Source organism: Acanthochromis polyacanthus, chromosome 3, assembly GCF_021347895.1.
Source record: "Acanthochromis polyacanthus isolate Apoly-LR-REF ecotype Palm Island chromosome 3, KAUST_Apoly_ChrSc, whole genome shotgun sequence".
Taxonomy (NCBI): Eukaryota; Metazoa; Chordata; class Actinopteri; family Pomacentridae; genus Acanthochromis; species Acanthochromis polyacanthus.
Window position 1 is genome coordinate 23,388,141 of NC_067115.1, and position 18,363 is coordinate 23,406,503.

General features: G+C 41.9%; 1 protein-coding gene across 2 annotated transcripts in view; it reads left to right on the forward strand.

Annotated features, from left to right (window-relative positions):
* pcdh7a (protocadherin 7a) overlaps window positions 1–16,376 on the forward strand; it is a 42,430-nt gene extending 26,054 nt beyond the window's left edge. For both annotated transcript variants that reach the window (XM_051945332.1, XM_022206447.2), the window contains 2 exons: window positions 10,466–10,667; window positions 12,310–16,376. In XM_051945332.1, coding sequence (XP_051801292.1) covers window positions 10,466–10,667; window positions 12,310–12,848 — 741 coding nt within the window. In that variant the 3' untranslated portion in view covers window positions 12,849–16,376. The remainder of the gene's footprint in view (window positions 1–10,465; window positions 10,668–12,309) is intronic.
* Window positions 16,377–18,363: the final 1,987 nt, after the last annotated feature.

Below are 18,363 nucleotides of genomic sequence, written 5' to 3' on the forward strand. Positions count from 1 at the left end.
GCATTTGTCCGGTAAGCCTCATTTTACATCTCACTCTATGAGCTTTTGTTTCTGTTTTGTTTTTTTCCCCCTATAGACAGCCACGGCTGCACAAAAGGATAAACATTTCAAAGGCCAGACACTGTGAATAGAGTCAGTGATTTTCAGTGTGTATCTGCAGGGTGGAGAGCCCAGATGGAGACAGGGAGAAGGGAGAAAGCACAATGCCAGAGTGGACAGCTTGATGATAACAAAGCTGGGGTGGATGGCGATGCAGTAGATCTGCACGCTCTCTGCGCCCGTCTCTCTTCTTCTGCTCATACCTACCAACTAAATACACACACCCACACACTTGCAGCAACTAGTTAGGGCTGTGATTGTGGATGCTCACCGCAGGGTTTGGCTTTAAATGCTCCCTGTATTGAAAAAAAAAAGTGATTTGTGTCCAAGAAGCTTCAAGAATTTACATACATGGCTTGCACGATGCATGAACTGTTTATTGGGACAGGCGTGCCAAGAGGCAGCAAAGGCTGACAGTTCTAGCTTTGGCCACAGGGGGTCTCACAGCAGACTGCTGCAGTCTGAAGAGGAGTAAAGAGAGAGAGAGAGCGAGAGAGAGAGGGTCCGCATAGTGCCGATCAGATGACCTCGCTGCTGCAGTTAATGTTCTCTGGCGCTCCGACACAAGGCTAAGGCTCTCCCTCATACCGCGGGGCTGCTGTACTACAAGCTATTGTGGTAGTAGAGGTGGATTGTTGTTAGAGGTGTGTATGCAGGAGGCGAAAGATGAGGGGAGTGAAATAGGAGAGGGTTTTCTTGTTTGGGGAAAGAGGGAGCATGACACCAAGAAGGGATATGTTGCTAGAGTCCATTTCTGCAATCCTGTCACCCTTTTTTCCAACATTCCTCTTTGTCTTCATCCCCCTTTTTTCTCCTCTTTGTTCCCCTCTCTTGCCCTCCTCGTCTCCACTCCCCCCCCTTCACTTTATTTTGCTTCTACTGCCGCACTTGCCCCCCTTTTTTCCCTCTACCTCATGCCCCCTTTCCCTCCCTCTCCTCTCTCCCCGTCTCTCCCTCGCTCCCTCTCTTCTTTCTCTCTCTGCAGTGCAGCACAGTGATTATCATTCCTCTCACAGAGTCAGGCCTGATAGTCAGATACTGCTGAGCACCCTTCTACATCACCTGCTTCTGGAGGGAGCAGCGGGGAAGCGATAGAACTGAGAGACAGAGGGGAAAGAGAGAAAGGGGAAGGGAGGGAAGAGAGTGGTGAACTGCAGAAGAAGAAGAAGAAGAAGAAAGGAGAGAAGAGAGAAATGAGAGAAGAGAAAGGGAGAGGGAAAAAATAAGGGGGGAAACAGAAGCATGGAGAAGGGAGGATTGCTCTTACTGCAGAGGTGGTCCCACTGCAACATACATGCTGCATAGTTATAAATGTGTGAGTGTGCACACCTTCAAGTGTGAGCGCCAGAAAGCAGGTGTGTCTAATGTGTGCATTTACAATATCTGCATGGAGGCTAAGTGTGTGTGTGTGTGTGTGTGTGTGCGCGCGCGTTGTAGGTGTGTAATACGGCACCTTGGCTCATCAACATCTGCGAGTCAGACAGCTGAAGAAATGCTCTTCATATTGCTTCATCCCTCCCTGAGCTGAGTTTCAACCTGCTCCAAACCATTTTCTGCATTCTCCAAATGCCACAACAGTCCACAGTCTCACCCCCAAAGCATTCTTTATCTCTTCATTTCTACTTCAGACAGCCTCGTGGTCTGCAGAGTCTGTTTTTTCTTTGTCTGTTCCTTTTCTTTTGTCTGATTAACACTCTTCTGGTCGCCTTTGGTTTTTTTCCTTTTGCTCATTCAACCATTTATCAGTGGTTCTATTCATCATCCATCTCCCACTTTGGTCTCTCAACACGTGTCTTCACCTGTCTGCTTGACCTCATGGCTTCACTGTGTGAGCTCAGCACAGCCTCAGAAAAGCTGCATTCCAGCACTGCACACGTCACTCGAATACAGCACCGAGGGCCCGACCACAGTTTTAGATCAGTTCTATATTTAAATAACCAGTGTAAATATATCATCGTGAAATGAATTGTTAACCCATCTGTCCTGTTCACGCAGCAACCACAAGATGCTTTCTGTCGGCATATTTTACTGTTTCTCCCCCTCGCTGCCTTTGATGCATAACTTAGCAGCTGACAGCAAAAAGGTTTTCAAAAGATTTTCCAGCAATCTCGCAGAGATTTTATTAGCAAATATAACAGCAGAGAAATTTTGACCAGTCGACTCGGACGCTTAGTCAAAGTTTGGTTTCGTTTCGTTTCTTTTATTGACCTCAGAGGCACGGTGTTAAAACACAGAGGAAAAGCAAGGAAAGTGTTAAAACAAAATGCGGGTGAAAGTTTTTTTGGGCAGATATTCATGTGATTTTTCACCAGTACATTTCACACTTGAGGTACTTGCGGGAAAATCCCTCAACAGTATGAAACAAGGCATCTGGAGTGGGTGAGAGAATGTTATTGTCAGTTATAATGTCAGAGAACAATAGCAAAGAATGGTAAGGAAAGGCAACCTTTTAATTTAATGCAAGTAATGAAACATGTCATCAGTGGAGCTGTCTGGCGTTGAATCGATAGTGAAACAGCGTCACCACACAAAGACCTTTACATGGCAGTTTAATCTTGAAAAGTGGCAGCGTCCCTGCTTTAACAGTCAATACAAACTCATTATTTATCTATAATATCTCAGCTGTGGCACACTCATAGTCATTGACTTCGCTTATTCATTCCAACATTCACTCCGCTTCCAAAGTATGAGCATATTCACATTTGCTGGCCGCATTAACGCAACACGATTTCTAAACGGTGGCAAAACAAGAGAACAGCCAAAGGTCATTTTGACTGATCAGCATTCCAGATATGAAGTCTGGACCGTACCCATGTGGTGTCAACACAAGCATATTAGTTTTCACTGTGTGCTGTGGTAGCATAGTGCAGTCTCACCTTACTTTTGCGCAGTTAAAGCTGTAATGTGCATAAGACTGTCATTTTATCAGCTCAGTTATTTTTAGGTAGTAAATAAGCTATCGCATTATAAGAAGCAGGAAGACGTGACACAGTTTGATGACATAAATGTGATGTTAGACGTCCGTATTGATCTGACATCTGAATATCACATTTCTGCTCATCCGGAGCTGTTTGGAAGCTACATCAAAATATTCTCTAAACACGTATTTGCTAATTTAATTGTGTTCTTTGCAAACTAATTATTCAGCTATTAGACATATTACGTTTAAATGCCACGGTTATTCTAGCCATTCAATAGGTCATTCTGCCCACTCGAGCTGCTAAGCCTCTTAAAGAATTCCATAAATCGGGCCTTTAATTGAGACTTTCACTATCCCATGAGGGTCACACAATCCAATTTCTGGCAGGGAAAAAAATAATCATAGTTAAAAAATATTGACACTTGGCATCAAACATAATGTGTTCTCGGGCTTAAAATGACCAGTCAAGGACAACTGGCAGGAAAATTACTAAGCTGCACCCCCTCAGTCAGCGTTAGGAATATTTCAGGTGTCTGGAGGGAGCGATTACAAACAGCATGTCAGTTGTCTGCTTGATTGACATTTGGCTCATGAAATTGTCTGACTTGTGCTTGATGCAGCACAAATACATCACCATCATGGAGGGAAAATTACATATATTTTACCTCCAGTTGCTTATTTTCTGAGCACACTAAAAAATGCAAACATGCAGCAATACATTAGGTGAAGAAATATAATATACAGTCACACACTATGTAGTATAAGATCAGCTAACGGCATTTTCAATGATGAACATTTGTGGAAAAAACTCTCAATCATATCTCCTTCTGAGCTATTAAACGTTTAAATTAGTCCTGCCACAGTCTGTTACATTTACTGAGTTGTTTTTCTAGCTTCATCTTCAATTCTAGAAAACAAGTGGTATAAAGCAAGCAAAAAAACACATCTTTTATGTAATTAAACCCAAAAGTAATTATTGAATCTCCTTGATTACATCCACACTTATGAAATATCAATCCAAGAGCAAAAAGCTTTGATACGCCGTCAGTGGATAAGGATTTTTAAAAATGTTGATATCAGCCCCTAATAAGTCATATCAGGCGAACTCCATTAAAATTTGCTGCAGAAACTGAATCATTTGAAGTTTATTTGGTCTGTATTTAGTATTCTAAATGCGGCCTGAAAAGCATGATGTTGTGGTAAAGGTTAAATAAGATGTACAGCAGGTCTGAGCACATGGTCCCCTATAGAATATGCATGGCTCTGCATGCAACGTGACTTGGAGTCGAGTGAACGGATGAACAAATTTGTGTCCATGGAGGGAATCTGGCTTCCAGTCTCAACATAGTTATAATCAACATACCAAGAGAGCAACTAAACAATATAATGTACAGGTAGCAAACTAATAAATAATAAAACCAGCCATGATGTGGTGGCTCCCCCACGGTACACAGGTGATGTTAAACATGAATGAGGATGAGAGCCAAAGGGAAAAGTGGCTCTAGTCCTACAACCATATTTGTAGTTTTGGTTTATGCATAAGCCGCATCCTGTCAATTCATTATGCAGACCAGAGTGTAGCAGGGCATAGACAAACACAAACAGACACCGGTGTCTAAACGTGCTCTCGCACACATCAGCAGTCAGATGTGCAGATACACACACACATGTGTTGAATATGCAGACACATGTAACGAGAAGAGAGGGAGACTGTTAATTAACTAGAGCTCGTTAATTCTCTTTGAACCGACAGCGAGGAGGTTTACACACTAATTACCTTGATGACTGAGCCAACCTGCGCACGTACACACACACACACACACACACACACACACACACACACACACACACACACACACACATGCGCGCGCACACACATGCCATGTCCTCACGCTACAAACACACACAACTGTACTCTCACAGGCTGACATAACACATCTTGCGAGCTTTGGGAGTCTCACACTCATACGCAGCCGTAAAGCACAAACATAAAGGTGTGAAGTCTCACTCATAAGCATAAGCATATGAAGACACACACGTGCACTGCAACACGCTCTTGCCCTGAAATGAAAGCTATATTAGGAACTCTTTTTTTTTTTGCTTCAGAGCTGCTCGATTCAGATGGATAAGTTTATTCTTAGTTCAGACCCATCATGCTTCTGTTTGATTCATACTGATCTGCCAGAAATAACTTCACAATAACTCCCATACTGTATCACAGTACTCGTAGGCTTGTACAATATGGTTGCGCTACATGCACACACATGCAAAAAACGCGCACACACCCACTCATATACACTCACCGAGCCGTGCGGATGAGTGAAGCTCCCATGTCAGTATTGAACTGTAATGGCCCGTGTCAGATTAAGGGGAAGGTTTTTTTTATGTCCTCCGTCAAACTCAATTAATATTCCATCAGGCATGAATTCATAGGCCACACTGGACCTTAGCCAGTTCATCAACGTGTGTGTGTGTTCTCACTTCTAAATGTGTGTCAGCATCCAGTAGATATTTGGGATGTTTAGTATCCAGCCTTTATTGCAATTCCTCGTTCAAATGCCAGAAAGCACACATATATACACGTAAACATTCTTTGTGAGTCAGGTTAGGAAGCGTCAAGGAATGTTTCCAGAGATATTTTTGTCCAATACAAAGCTAGATGCTGATAACACAAAGAGGAAATAATCAGAGATCAGTTTAGGGAAAGAAGCCTGACATGTAGAAAACGTTTTTTTTTTTTTTAATCCATACTGATAGATATAGCAGAAGTATGAGAGTAAAAAGCTACATTTGGAAGAAAAGTGAGGCTCTGATGATAAGAAGCATGAGTCCAAAAGATGTCAAAATATAGGATTTGGCAAAAGAAGAGAAGAGAAGTTTGTCAATGAGGGAAGGACTTTGAGATAGAGAAGATGGAAGATGAGAGAAAACGAGGGGAAAAAAGGGGGTTAGAGAGTGTAGAGGAGTTATGGGTCAATAAAGCCTGCTGTGGGGGAGTGGAGAGGGACTCATAACGAGGTCAAGGACACATCATCGATCGCCACATCATAAAGCTGACTGGCAAGGAGAAGAACGGATGGAGGAGGAGGAAGCGAGCGGGAAGAGAAAAGAGGGAGAGTTAAAGCTGTGAAAAGGAGAGTTGACTCCAGCATCGGCCGAAAGAAAAGAAGGACAGAGGGAGAGAAATAGAAAATAAAATTATCAGGATGAAGGAATGAAAGGGGGCAGCTCTGGCCAGAGAGAGGGTTAGAGGGAAATTGAATTAGATGGAATCATAGCTGAACAGATGAATTCTGTAAGAGAACACACACAGAGAGCAAACCAGCAGCAGACCTCCAATACGAGTAACTCACTCTTTGTCAATCAAGAGCTGCCCTGTGGCACAGGCCGGGATTTCTGCATTCAGCCAGTAATCCTAGCCCCAGTTTGTGCCTCTCGTGTATTACATTCAAGTCACAGAGCTAAACGTTCAGTTTCCAAAAGTATACAAAAACGACCATCTTTGAAAAGCCCACCGGGTTTTTCACCATGCTAGCAGAATAGCTAATGGGTCAGCTTTGATTGAAATATCATAAGAGCTGCTTTTTTTTTGCAGACATTCGTGCACCTCAGAAGATGAAACCCACAAACTTCTCTGATCGTCTGACTTTCTAAACATATTTGTGTAGCAACTTGACAACTATTGAATAGATTTTTATGACATTTGGTGCACACTTGTCAGCTACATTATAAATGAGGGCCTTTATTCCTCAGTGAGTTTGAATAAAGGTTTAACGAGGAAATTATCCTCTGACTTTTCATAAAGTTCCATCATCAAGTCAATATTTGCATCTTTCTAAGACTAAACATCTGAAAATCTATTGATTATCACGCAAGTGTCAGCTATGCTTTATGTTTAGTGCTAAATTAACTTTACAATAGAATACTACTCCGCCAAGGAACACGGTGGAATTATGTGACAATCGGCGTACGTTTGTCTGTCTGTCTGTTACCAACATTACTCAAAAACAGACGAACGGATTTGGATGAAATTTTTAGGGAAGGTCAGAAATGGCACAAGGACCAACTGATTAGATTTTGGCAGTGATGTGGCTTATAGTCTGGATCCACGGATTTGTTAAAGATTTCTGTATCATTATGAGATAGCGGCACAACGTCACTGTAACTATGTCAACATGTGAACGATATGTCAGCAGACTGCTGACGATCACATGATCACAGTCCTACTACAAACCCATGGACTTATCAGGACTTATCTGTTGGAAATCCTACAGCGGCTGAGGTTGCCTTGGCTCTCAGAGTGCTTTTCTTGTTGTTACTGTGATTATTATACAATTAATGTGGAAAAGTTAGAATTGAACTATTCTGTGTAAAACCTCACAGGGCTGCATGCTTTTAGACTGTAAGTGTTTCTTCTTGAACATCATTAGTGCTCTGAAGGTATTTCAAGAACACCCTTTTAGCCTCCTGGATTTTATAAATATCAATATGTTCTACAAAGAAAAGATTTTCAGATAGTTTCTCAGGTTGTTTATTTCCAGATCTATGTAGCTAATACAGACACTGACCTTGATGTTGTTTTACAGAAATGTTCTCAATTTCTGGTTCACATTTTTCAAAATGAGCAAGGATCAATGTCAAGTATGGGTTAGAACATTTTCTGTTGTGGGAAATAGTTAGCATATTTTCCTTTCATATGGCCAGAAAATGCTTAGTGATAAACTACCTACTGTGTGTTTTTCTAGCATTTATGAGTATTTTTGGTGTCTTTAACTCATGAGAAGCACAAAATGCTGCTAACAATGTTCCCAACCTCTGTAATTTTCGTTCCTTCTTTCGCTGTCTGCTGTTCTCTGCACAGAAGGCTGGAGGAGAGCTGTGTGTTGTGGATATTGTTTTTGCTTCTTGTCTTGTGATCAAAAATAATTAGAATTGTACATCATTGTTATCATGAAATGAATATTCTGTGATGATGAAAAAAAAGACATCCTGCCATGATGTTGAGTTATTATTATCCTATGATCCTGAGAAAACAGCTTTGACAGGCTGTTAAGTCGAGAAGGAATTACTTGTGATGCTGACACCTCTGATCTCAGAGAACAAACTTATTATTGTGAGATCACAAATTAACTTTTTTTCATAGCAAGAAAAATAAATGATCCCACTCAAAGTCTTCACACTCTTTCGCCCTCTCCACTCTCTCTGTCCCTTGTCTAAATAAGTAGAAACGAGGTTGGGCTGTATCATCTCAGCTCTAAAAATACGTGGCCGTCTGTGGAGAGTTGGGATGAAGCCACTGAGATTCCAAGAACTGCTGGTTTTCCATTAGACTCGAACATTTCTTCTTGTTCCTCAGTCTTGCTTGAGCTCGCCGTCCCTGCTGTCTGAGTCACTTTCTCTCATCCCCCCTTTCATGTGAACGTTGCTAAGAAGTGGCAGAAGAAACAAGTGCTCCGTTAATTTCCCCCCATCTGCTTAATTAATTTCGCTGTGTTCCTCTCTTCACTTGTCCTGTGCCTTCATTAGGGGCTTCTTTTCATTCTGTGCTTGGAAGAAAAAGGAGCATTGGTACAGTTTGGGCTTTTTCTACCAGCCCTCCATCCGTTTCCCTCCAGATTATCCTGAGGTGACATTCTGAGCTGAAGTTTTTCCGCCCTAATCTGCTTCTTCCCTCTGTTCCGTCACTTCCTCTCTATACGCTCCATGTTTCAAAGCAGATCTAGATTGAAAGGGTTGTAATTTTGTGAGCAGATAAATGAGTATGAGAGGAGATAGGAGGGATGTTGTATAGAAATGGGCTTCCTGGTGCAGTGTGATCCCTCCAGGCCAGACGGAGTCATTTAACTCTCTCTGATATTCTCTCAGCATGGACTTATTACAGTCTTTTTTTCCCCCTTCTCCATAGTGAGAACTGCTCTGCTAACGAGACCGGGTTGATTTGTGTGTCAGAATCATAGCAGGTGTGATACTCCGTTTGTGTGAATTATGTCTTTTAATAGGCAGGATCCACACATATGTGTTTCATTAACGCCTGACGGTGGGCGTGAGTGGCGTTTTGGGAGATTGTCCTAACATTATTATAGTATAAACGGGATTTGATAGACTGGATCCTGTACTTCCGCTTACAAAGTTGAACTTTTCTCAGTTTTCTACCGCAAGCGAAGGAAAGTAACAGACTCCTAATTTGATTTGGTAAAGCTTCACATCACTTCCTTCAAAGTGAATGAGAGATAAGACAGCTGAAACTTGAAACGTGTATGTGGGAGTCCTGCCATTTTCACAAAGGCAGTTTTGGACACAGTGGATCACGCTGCTCCCCAGCATTGGATGTTTGAGGACTGTGGGACTAGTTGGTGTCACGATAGGTGATTGACAAGATTTTCCCTTCCTTGAAACAGGAAACTAATACAGACTACATTGTTTTTTTAACTGCACAAACCCTGATTGGACGAATATTTGAATAATATAGGGATATTTCCTCCCGGATTTCAAATCGGATCCAATGTGGCAGCTCATTTTGAAGCTTTCTCTGATATTACAAAAATAGTTCAGCATTAGTGGCAAGAAATAATCTGTGCACTTGAGGAATCTGGCTTCACTTTAGATTGGCAACGGTTAGTCTAAACAAGTTTTTCTGGAGTTCCCAGAGGCACCAAGTCATTCTGGATGGCCCTGATTTGCTTAAAGTAGCTAAGGCCTCAAATATAAGCAAATAAGTTGCCAACATGATGCTTCCTCGCTCCACAAGGCGCTGATACCAGAATTACACGCTTTGTTAAAAGGCTTTTTAAACAACTGGGAACCGTTTTAGCAAATGTCACTAAAATTGCAGTGAATTGTTCAGTTTTGTTGGCTATTCTTAGCCATCATGCAATAACACACACTTGGTTATACAGATAAATCTCCTATATAGAGCACGCTGGTCTACTGGGATTGGCTTCACCGTGCAGTGGAAATATATTAAGCTTTGGACACACCAAGACTTTTTTAATAAGCTCAGTACATAGCAGGCATTTGTTGACGAGTGAAGAAATGTAGAATATCATCAGATTTATCGCTTAGCGTCCTCCACTTATTTCAATAGAGGATCAGCTAAGTGTTTTTGTGAGTGGACTCTGTATTACCCAGCTGCTACTATTAGGCACCATTCCAGATGAGAAGTGAGTGTCTCCGGGCAGCCCAGAGGTTTGTAAACATCAGTCATGTCCAGCAGCCTTAATCTAGACAGGGATTAAAAGCCAACAGAAAACTTTGAAAGACCGCCGTGATTGGTTGATGGTTATTGCCCTGCATTGTAGCAGCTAAGCCCATAATCAAGGCGAACACGATCAGATAATCCCAAAATGTCTTTGCAGACCCCTGCCCAGCAGCCTAATCCTCCGATTTAGAATCTCAGATTAGGAGTCCTGGATGATTAATCCCATATTGTGTGTATGTTCTCTACAGGGGACCCTCCGCCGGGTGACCTTCTCCGTGGTGAGCCAGCCCCAGGACGGTGGTTGCTATGACAGCGGCCTTGAGGACTCGGAGACTCCGAGCAGCAAGAGTTCATCAGGGCCACGGCTGGGAGCTCTGCCGCTTCCCGAGGAAGGCTACGAGCGAACCACTCCAGAGGGCAGCGTCGGGGAAGAGGAGCATGTGGAGAACGGTACACAAACACCTACTCAAATCATACAGCAAATCACACAGCCCACAGAAGCTGATGAATTCAACGGGCTGCCGGATGCATGTACTTATATTTCTTGTTTCTCAAGGCTATGAGCACCGCATACTGTGAAAAGACTTAGACACTTTTTAATTATACATATATTCTCTTTTTAACACACACACTTTCACTGAGGCCTTCACTCGCATTCAAGGTCTGAATATTGTGTATTATGTGAAGAGTTTTTTTAGAAAAGCTATTGTGTGGCTGTGTGCTGTGGCAGTGTCTCAACCTTGGCCTAGCCCTAAGCTTCCCTTTCACCGACAAAATTGTGTTTTCACCACTTTTTTCCTCGACTCTTTGTCAAGGATATTGAGAAGTAGTAGAAGTTTTTATTTTTATTTTCATATTTTCTGTCCTTTCTCCTCTCTGTGTGTCACGCCAGAGCCGGAGCTATGGCGACAAAACACAGAGGTCACTGAGACCTTGGCGACTGGCAACTTTCGGGTGTTGCAGTTAAACGCTGCTTTTCAACCAGTGTGTGAAATCAAGAGTTGTTGGGGGTTTTTTGTGCGGGTTTTTTTTTTTCTTTGCGGAGTTTAATAAGTTTTCGTCATGGTCAGATGGAGAGAGGAATGGAACAGAGAACTCATTGTGTTGGTTATAATTATACTGCATAATTATGTGCTTGTTTGGTTTCACATGAATTTGCTTTCACTGCTGCCGCCGCTGCTGCTGTACATATTCAGCAAAAATTAGCTTTGAGAGCACAACGGAAATATTTAATTTCCTGTGGTAAATTCAAATAAAGTAGAATTTAGAAAATCAGCCTGTAAATGACTGTGCTGCTTTCACATGGCCATTAAATGTGTAGGAATGTACAATTTTACGATTGTACTGTTGGCAGGGAGGTCATATTTACCTCATCCATCATCTTTAGAATTCCAGCCTCCATTTAAAAAGCCGTCGGTATTGACTCAGAAATGATCGGTTTACTTATATAATAACAGTAACCTTTGACCCAGCAGGACATCAGCATTCAGTCTCTGGTGGCCTCGCTAACCTCCTGAACCAGCCCTCATGGGACATACATAGAAAATATAGAACTTAGTCTTTACCAAGCACGTGAGGATATTTAGATATGTCATTCAGATTTCAGATAAGCATCTCCTCTTTGGCCTTCATAGTTGTTTTCTTTGACGTCAACTTTCACCTTTCTTTTAATGCTGAGCACGGCCTTGGTTTTTTAAACGTTCTTTGTAAGTCAGCAGTTTTCATTATGCTCCAGCAGCATTTTTTTCCCTGCCTTTCTCGCTTCCTTCGAATTCCCCCTCGCTTATAACCTCAGTCTCTCTTTTTTTTTTAACCTATTTTTATTTCTCCCTCACCCAATGTTCAACTCTTCCCATGTGAGGTACTTTTTATTTAATTGTCTCCTCACAGTGGCCCGGTGTGCACAATATAATTGTAGCTTCCCCAGTTCAGTTCTGATCGGGGACCTTTGCTGCCTGACATTCCCCTTCTCTTTTTCTCCTCCTAATTCCTCTGTGGGTTTCTATTAAGTAAGGACAGCACAACAAAACTACAAAAAAACAACATTTATATCTTTTCTTTTTGCCCTTTTTTGTCTGTTTCTTGTGTGCAGATGCCAGACAGCTGCCGGACGTAGCTCTGACAGGGAAGTGTACCAGAGAGTGTGATGAGTTTGGCCACTCTGACACTTGTTGGATGCCTGTCCGCCCTTCGCCTCGGCTGCGTCAGCGCCACGGCAGCGACCCCCCACGACTTTCCACCTTCGCCCCGGGAGATGACAACAACAATCTCCGTGGTAACGACCATGAGAGTGACAGCGAGAGCGCCGGCAGCGCAGGGAGCTCGGAGCCCGGAGTGGTCATCGGCGGAGAAGGTCAGCGATTACCGTTAGCCAACGGGGATCCTCTCGGCACCCTGGGCAGTGGAGATCGCAACAGGAACATGGGTGATCACAACCGCAACCTTCTAAACCGCAAGATGACTTCGGCATCCTATGACACGTTTAGCAGCGCGGGCTTCGGCAGGCGCCAACCAGAGGAGGAAGGAGGAGAAGGCCAGAACCCACCCGAGGTCATACCACTGACGCGGACAGGAGGGGACTACAAGACCACGTCCTGCCTGACGTTGTCACGCCGTGAGGTCTACCTGTGACAGGCCTGTAATGGAGCAAAACCCTCACCACGCTACTCCCTGTTTTGACAAAGAGGGAGGCTTAAAGACGTTACTGGCAAGTGATCATTTTGGAGGGCCTTTTAACCTGTGAAGATGTGAAAACGTCAGAAAAGAGGTTTTCCAAAAGCCATTATCAAATTGGAACTTTTGGATTCTGACTAATATTTATAGGCACTTAAACTGAAGCAAGCGATGGATCAGCTCCTTGGAGAGCTCTGACCAGGAGCGCTTTCTAAAAAAAATTTTAACCACTACTGAAAAGTTACCTACAGGCAAAGATCCTACTATATCTGTCTGGGGAAGGACAACTTCATCTTTTCTTCTTTTTACCTGAACCCACTGCATGCCTGACCCTTTGCCACACAGGGGTTTGTGTGAAGAAGAGGGAGAGATTGAATCAGTGTAAAATCCTGATGCTATAAATGCCTGGACGCATATGAAACTGAGGCTGCAGCAGGCCAGAATGGACTCAGCTGGTGAACCATCTGCTGAAAACACTGCTGAGGTTTCATCTAATCAAAATAGATAAAAAGAAGTAACGGGTCTTTGATTGAGTTATTTGGATCTAATTCAAACCAATCAAACTTTTCTAATGCCTAATCAAATGTATCGTAACACAAGAGGGGGATCTTAACCAGTCAAACTGCTAATCCCGGGAGAATCTTAGGACATAAACAGAGTTTAAAGTACACATAAGTGTGGTCGCTGTACAGTTCAACAACAGAAAAAAGGTCCTGATCTCAGAAATCAGGTGGTGTTCTTTCAAAACACAAATGATTCAGAACAAACAGCAACAATGTGAAAACAGAGACTTTTTTTATGTTGATCATACGTAACTATTAAAAATACAAGGTTCTCATAGAGTGTCAGTAGTGCCACAGTATTCTGGCGTGTGACAATATGTTTATTATTTCTGCCTTTACACCCAGTCTGTATGTATATATTGTATGTGTGTATTTGATAAAAACGGCGGCGTTATCTCTTCATGCTGCTGTCCACCGTTCCATAGTAGACTGAGGTGCTGAGTTCATCCACAGACAGTGTTCATGTATGATAAATGTTCTTTCGCACACACATGCACACACACACACACACACACACACACACACATGCGCGCATGCAAGCAGTGACACACACACACACACACGCAGACCTTCGCATGTAGACACAAACTCATACGGTGCATTTACAGAATGTGAACATGCATAGAGCCACAGTTTGTGACATGATTCAGTGGCTGTGTAACATAACGTGTATAATAACTTACATTAACTTTCTTACGGAAACATCGAGCCAACGTAAACACACACATGAAATATACTGAAACATAAGTAAACACACAAACACAACACACAGTTCATATGCACTATGTGTGTATGTGCTTTTTGGTCATAATTTTTTTTTTAAACATATTGCCTCATTGAACTAGCTGTAGCATTTTGCCTGCTCCCCTCCAGCCAGTATTTAAACATGATATGTATTTAAATAATTACTCATCTCTCAGACTGATGTGTGAGGCTGCATTAAAGGGAATTTTAATAACATCTTCTGTAAGTAACGATAGAAAAATGTGGGAATAGGAGATATTCTGCATACTGTAAGTAGGACTCATAGAAAAACCAAATTTCCTTAAGTTTATAAAAAAAAGGAAAGGAGAAAGAGACTCTGCATGAAAGAAAGATAACTTTTTTTCTCTTTATTAAACTACATTCTTTTTTTTGAGTACCACGCCTATTTGGATACGTCTGTAATAAATGTGTGTGCTTAGGGGGAAATGGAGATAATGATGGCGGCGAGGGAGTTAGCTTCAGTCTGTTACTTCTTTATCGTGAAGCGAGTTCGGGGTAACCTTGGGCACCTTTTGCTCAGTTTCCACGTCCACGAAGGGTGCCGGAGGCTATAGCAAAGGAAAAAAAAAGAAAGAACAAAATGTGTAGTGGAAGCGAGGAGCTTTGCAGCGACCCGTTTCACCGCACAGTGCTGACCTGAACACGCCCATACTGCTGTGCTGAACTGCGCAGATAACAGACTCTTTCACGTTCGTCCTTCCCATCAGCTACCGCACGACTTCCGACACACTCTGCTGCATCGGGTTGAGGAGTGGGTGTGGATCGAGGCCAACACATCTTAATTCCCATCATCAGTGTGTGGCTCGGTGGTGTGATAGGGATAATAGGGTTAGGTCGTCCCTGTGGTCTTAATGAGTTTCCTTTCTCCTCTCTTCTCCTCCCTTGATCTGCGCTGATCTCATTAATGTCTGGATAGGCGAATGTAACACGGCTGCAAATTGCCAGTAAGTGTGTCTCTTAATTTTTCTGATTGTTTCGGTCGAGATGAGGCGGGGGGGGGGGGGGGAACACACAACCAACTCAGGTGTGCAACAGTGTTAAACCTCCTCACACTGCTGCTGCTTGACTGAAAAATAACTCAACATCTGAAAACAGTAGCAGTTGTCATGATGCCTACTTACATTTTACAGAGGTAATTAGGATGAGAAATGCTCTACGCGTGTAATTACACTTTGTAGACCTGTATATACGTTACAACTCTGTGAACAGCAGCCTTCACCGCTGAACCCACTGATGTATTTACTCCCTAAGCCTTCATTACCCCTAAATCCAACCACATGGCTGTTTACCGAGCTCTGGCATCGACGGACTGTGCCGAGGATGTAACAACACAACGTTTGGAATTTCTCTGTTCTTGGAGACTTCATGTTGATTGGTGGAAACAATCACGATATCCTGCATGTACTGAGAGACAAAAGGACACATGCTCGTTCTCTGGGAGAAGGAGTTGAGATAAATGTGTCTCAGCGCCCCGGATATCAAAAAGCGAGTTTGGGAAAGAGACTCCTAACGCAGCCCTGCCTCTTCAAAGTGGCAGATATTTCTTCAAAACTGCTGTTTTATGGCAGTTCCATGATGGCACCTTTCAAAAACCCTCAAATCTGGATTTAAGGGGAACTTGTTCTACATGATTCTGTGTGGGTGTGTCCTTTTTTTTATACTGCACGTTTAAACACGAATACGTTTCAGTCTACTGCAAACACAAGAGGGGAGACAGACAGAGAAGAGCATCGTGTCTGAGATCTATCATCCGCTAATCAAGACATTTTTGAAAGGAAAAAAAAAAACAAAACAGACACTTCAGTGGACATCATGTACCTGTCATCCCCCCTCGTGCTGTTACTCCTAGCCATGTACAGATAAAACTACACTGTAGAAACAGACAACTGAAAACCATAACAGACAATGGCATGCTTAAGGTTCAAATCTGCACTTGAGAAAAAAAAAAATAAGGAAAAAAACTATTATTTTTATTTCCTCTTCTTTGTTTTGTTTTCTTAAGGGACTGGCTCTGTTTTTTCGCTGCTCCCTTCCTGTAATTACTTAATGAACTAATTGCATTTGCTATGATGAGGAAGAAGAGGAGCTGTCAACGAATGTTTGGTATGAAGATGAATCATGTAAAAGTTTGACTTTGACATTAAAAACTTCAAACACTCTTGTGTGGCTGTTACCTTGAAATATTCGCCTCGAGAATATGAGATGCCCAATTATTGATAGCGAGATGGCACACATAAAAGTAGAAAAACTTTCAGGAAAGTGATATTAGACACTTTTAAGCCTTTATTCGTTTACGCCCACAGGAACCGACTGCACCTGCAGACATGATGTTCTTATTAACAGCTTTTAACTGATTAGTAAATGATATATTAATTAGTAATGGAAGTTTTATTTGAAAGTGGTGCACGACTGGTGACAAAGAAATCTTCATTCAGTGGCTGCTAGCTCATACGGTTTCGAATGGAGACGTCAAAATTCGCCGTTCCAGAAAACCTGACCGAATATCTGCTGACGAAGGCCATTTGATGCAGTCAAAAGCTCAGAGCAAGCTGCTAAGCAGACCTTGAGTGAAGATTGTAAAGGTTGTTCTGTCGCCTGTGTTTTCCAAGGTAAAGAATGAATCGAGAAGTACAATTTTTAAAACCGTTTTCATGCAGAACCAACAGCAGCATTTAATACATAATGTCAATTTGCAGCTGGCTGATGTGAATCTGTTTCGAGTATTTAGCCACTATATTGTGGCACAATCCATCAGTTTTATCTTTGAAATGTGAACATCGTGAACTGGCTCCTGCTACAAGAAAAGTTTTCAAATGTAGAAGCAATTTGGACTTATCTGAAAATGCTTCACAGGTGTTAACTGCTGCGAAGATTAGTGTGAAGGACTATAAAAGTCACACAAAAAAAACCCCACTCCCGCAATCTGTAATTTGTTTTGTCAAGTATGCAACACTGGCACCAGGTGGTCATGCGTCAGAATTACTTCCTGTCTGTTGCAGATTTTAAATATGCAGAAGAGAAGACTCAGTAAAAGCAAAGAGGAAGAAAGACATCACTTTTTAGTGTCAGTGTTGCAGATCTATAAAGACATCTTTTGCATTCCAGTCAAATGACGCATCTGCTGGTTTAATTATAGGTAGAATGTGGCGTCACATGCTTGTTCTGTTGTAATAAAACACAGACATTCAATGTGACACAATCTGGAAAATGATCATCCATGAGTAGAAGGCTCTTCATGTTTCACATTGATGTCATATCAGGGATAAAAATGACAAATAGGGACATAATGCATTTACTGCAGGTGTATTCAGGACAGTAAATCTGAGAAAAAAATAAACTGATGGGCTATAATTTTGCGAAGGGCTGTTTGTTATGCACATCAACCATTTACAGATAAGATAAGATTTCAAACCTTGTTTTCATGCAGAAAAAACCACAGATAATACCAGCAACCAAACAGATTTAAATATGTGATTATTCATTATCTTTAGCATCATAACAACCGAAATCAAGCATTGCTCTGTGCTCTGTTCCCATTATCCCCGGCCTGACTGCAGTCTGCACTCTGCTCACAAGCCCAATCATTTAAAGTATATCCACTCCTGCCTCTTAATTCGATTTTTTAAACAATTACAACTTAATATTCACATCACACACTGACTTAATATGCTATTTGAGACAAGAACTGTGACAAATTCTCTGAAAAATCGTGTTTTTCTAGGCTGATGGTTTGTAAAAATCTCACATTGATTTGGGGTTTAGTTAAAAATGTCAATTCATGGATTCCAAAGCCATATAATTGTAGACCTCATTATCTCAATTAGTATAATCACTTGGATTAAACTGCCAGCATGTGTCACATCCTATAAAAGTCTGTTTCGACCAAAAATAAAATCCAGGAATTACTGAATGCAGTTTTAATTCTTCAGGAAAGAGCAGCCGGACATTATCATCCCCAAAGGACCAATTGTCCTACAGCCTGCAATAAAGTCATAAAAAACAACACATAAAAGAAAATCATTAAACCACACAGTAAAAGATATTAGTAACCTTGTTTGAAACATCAAAAGCATCAGAGATCATATCAATCACCTTCTATTTGTAAGTCATCTGCTACAAGCCGTCACTGTAAAAACTGTGTAAAT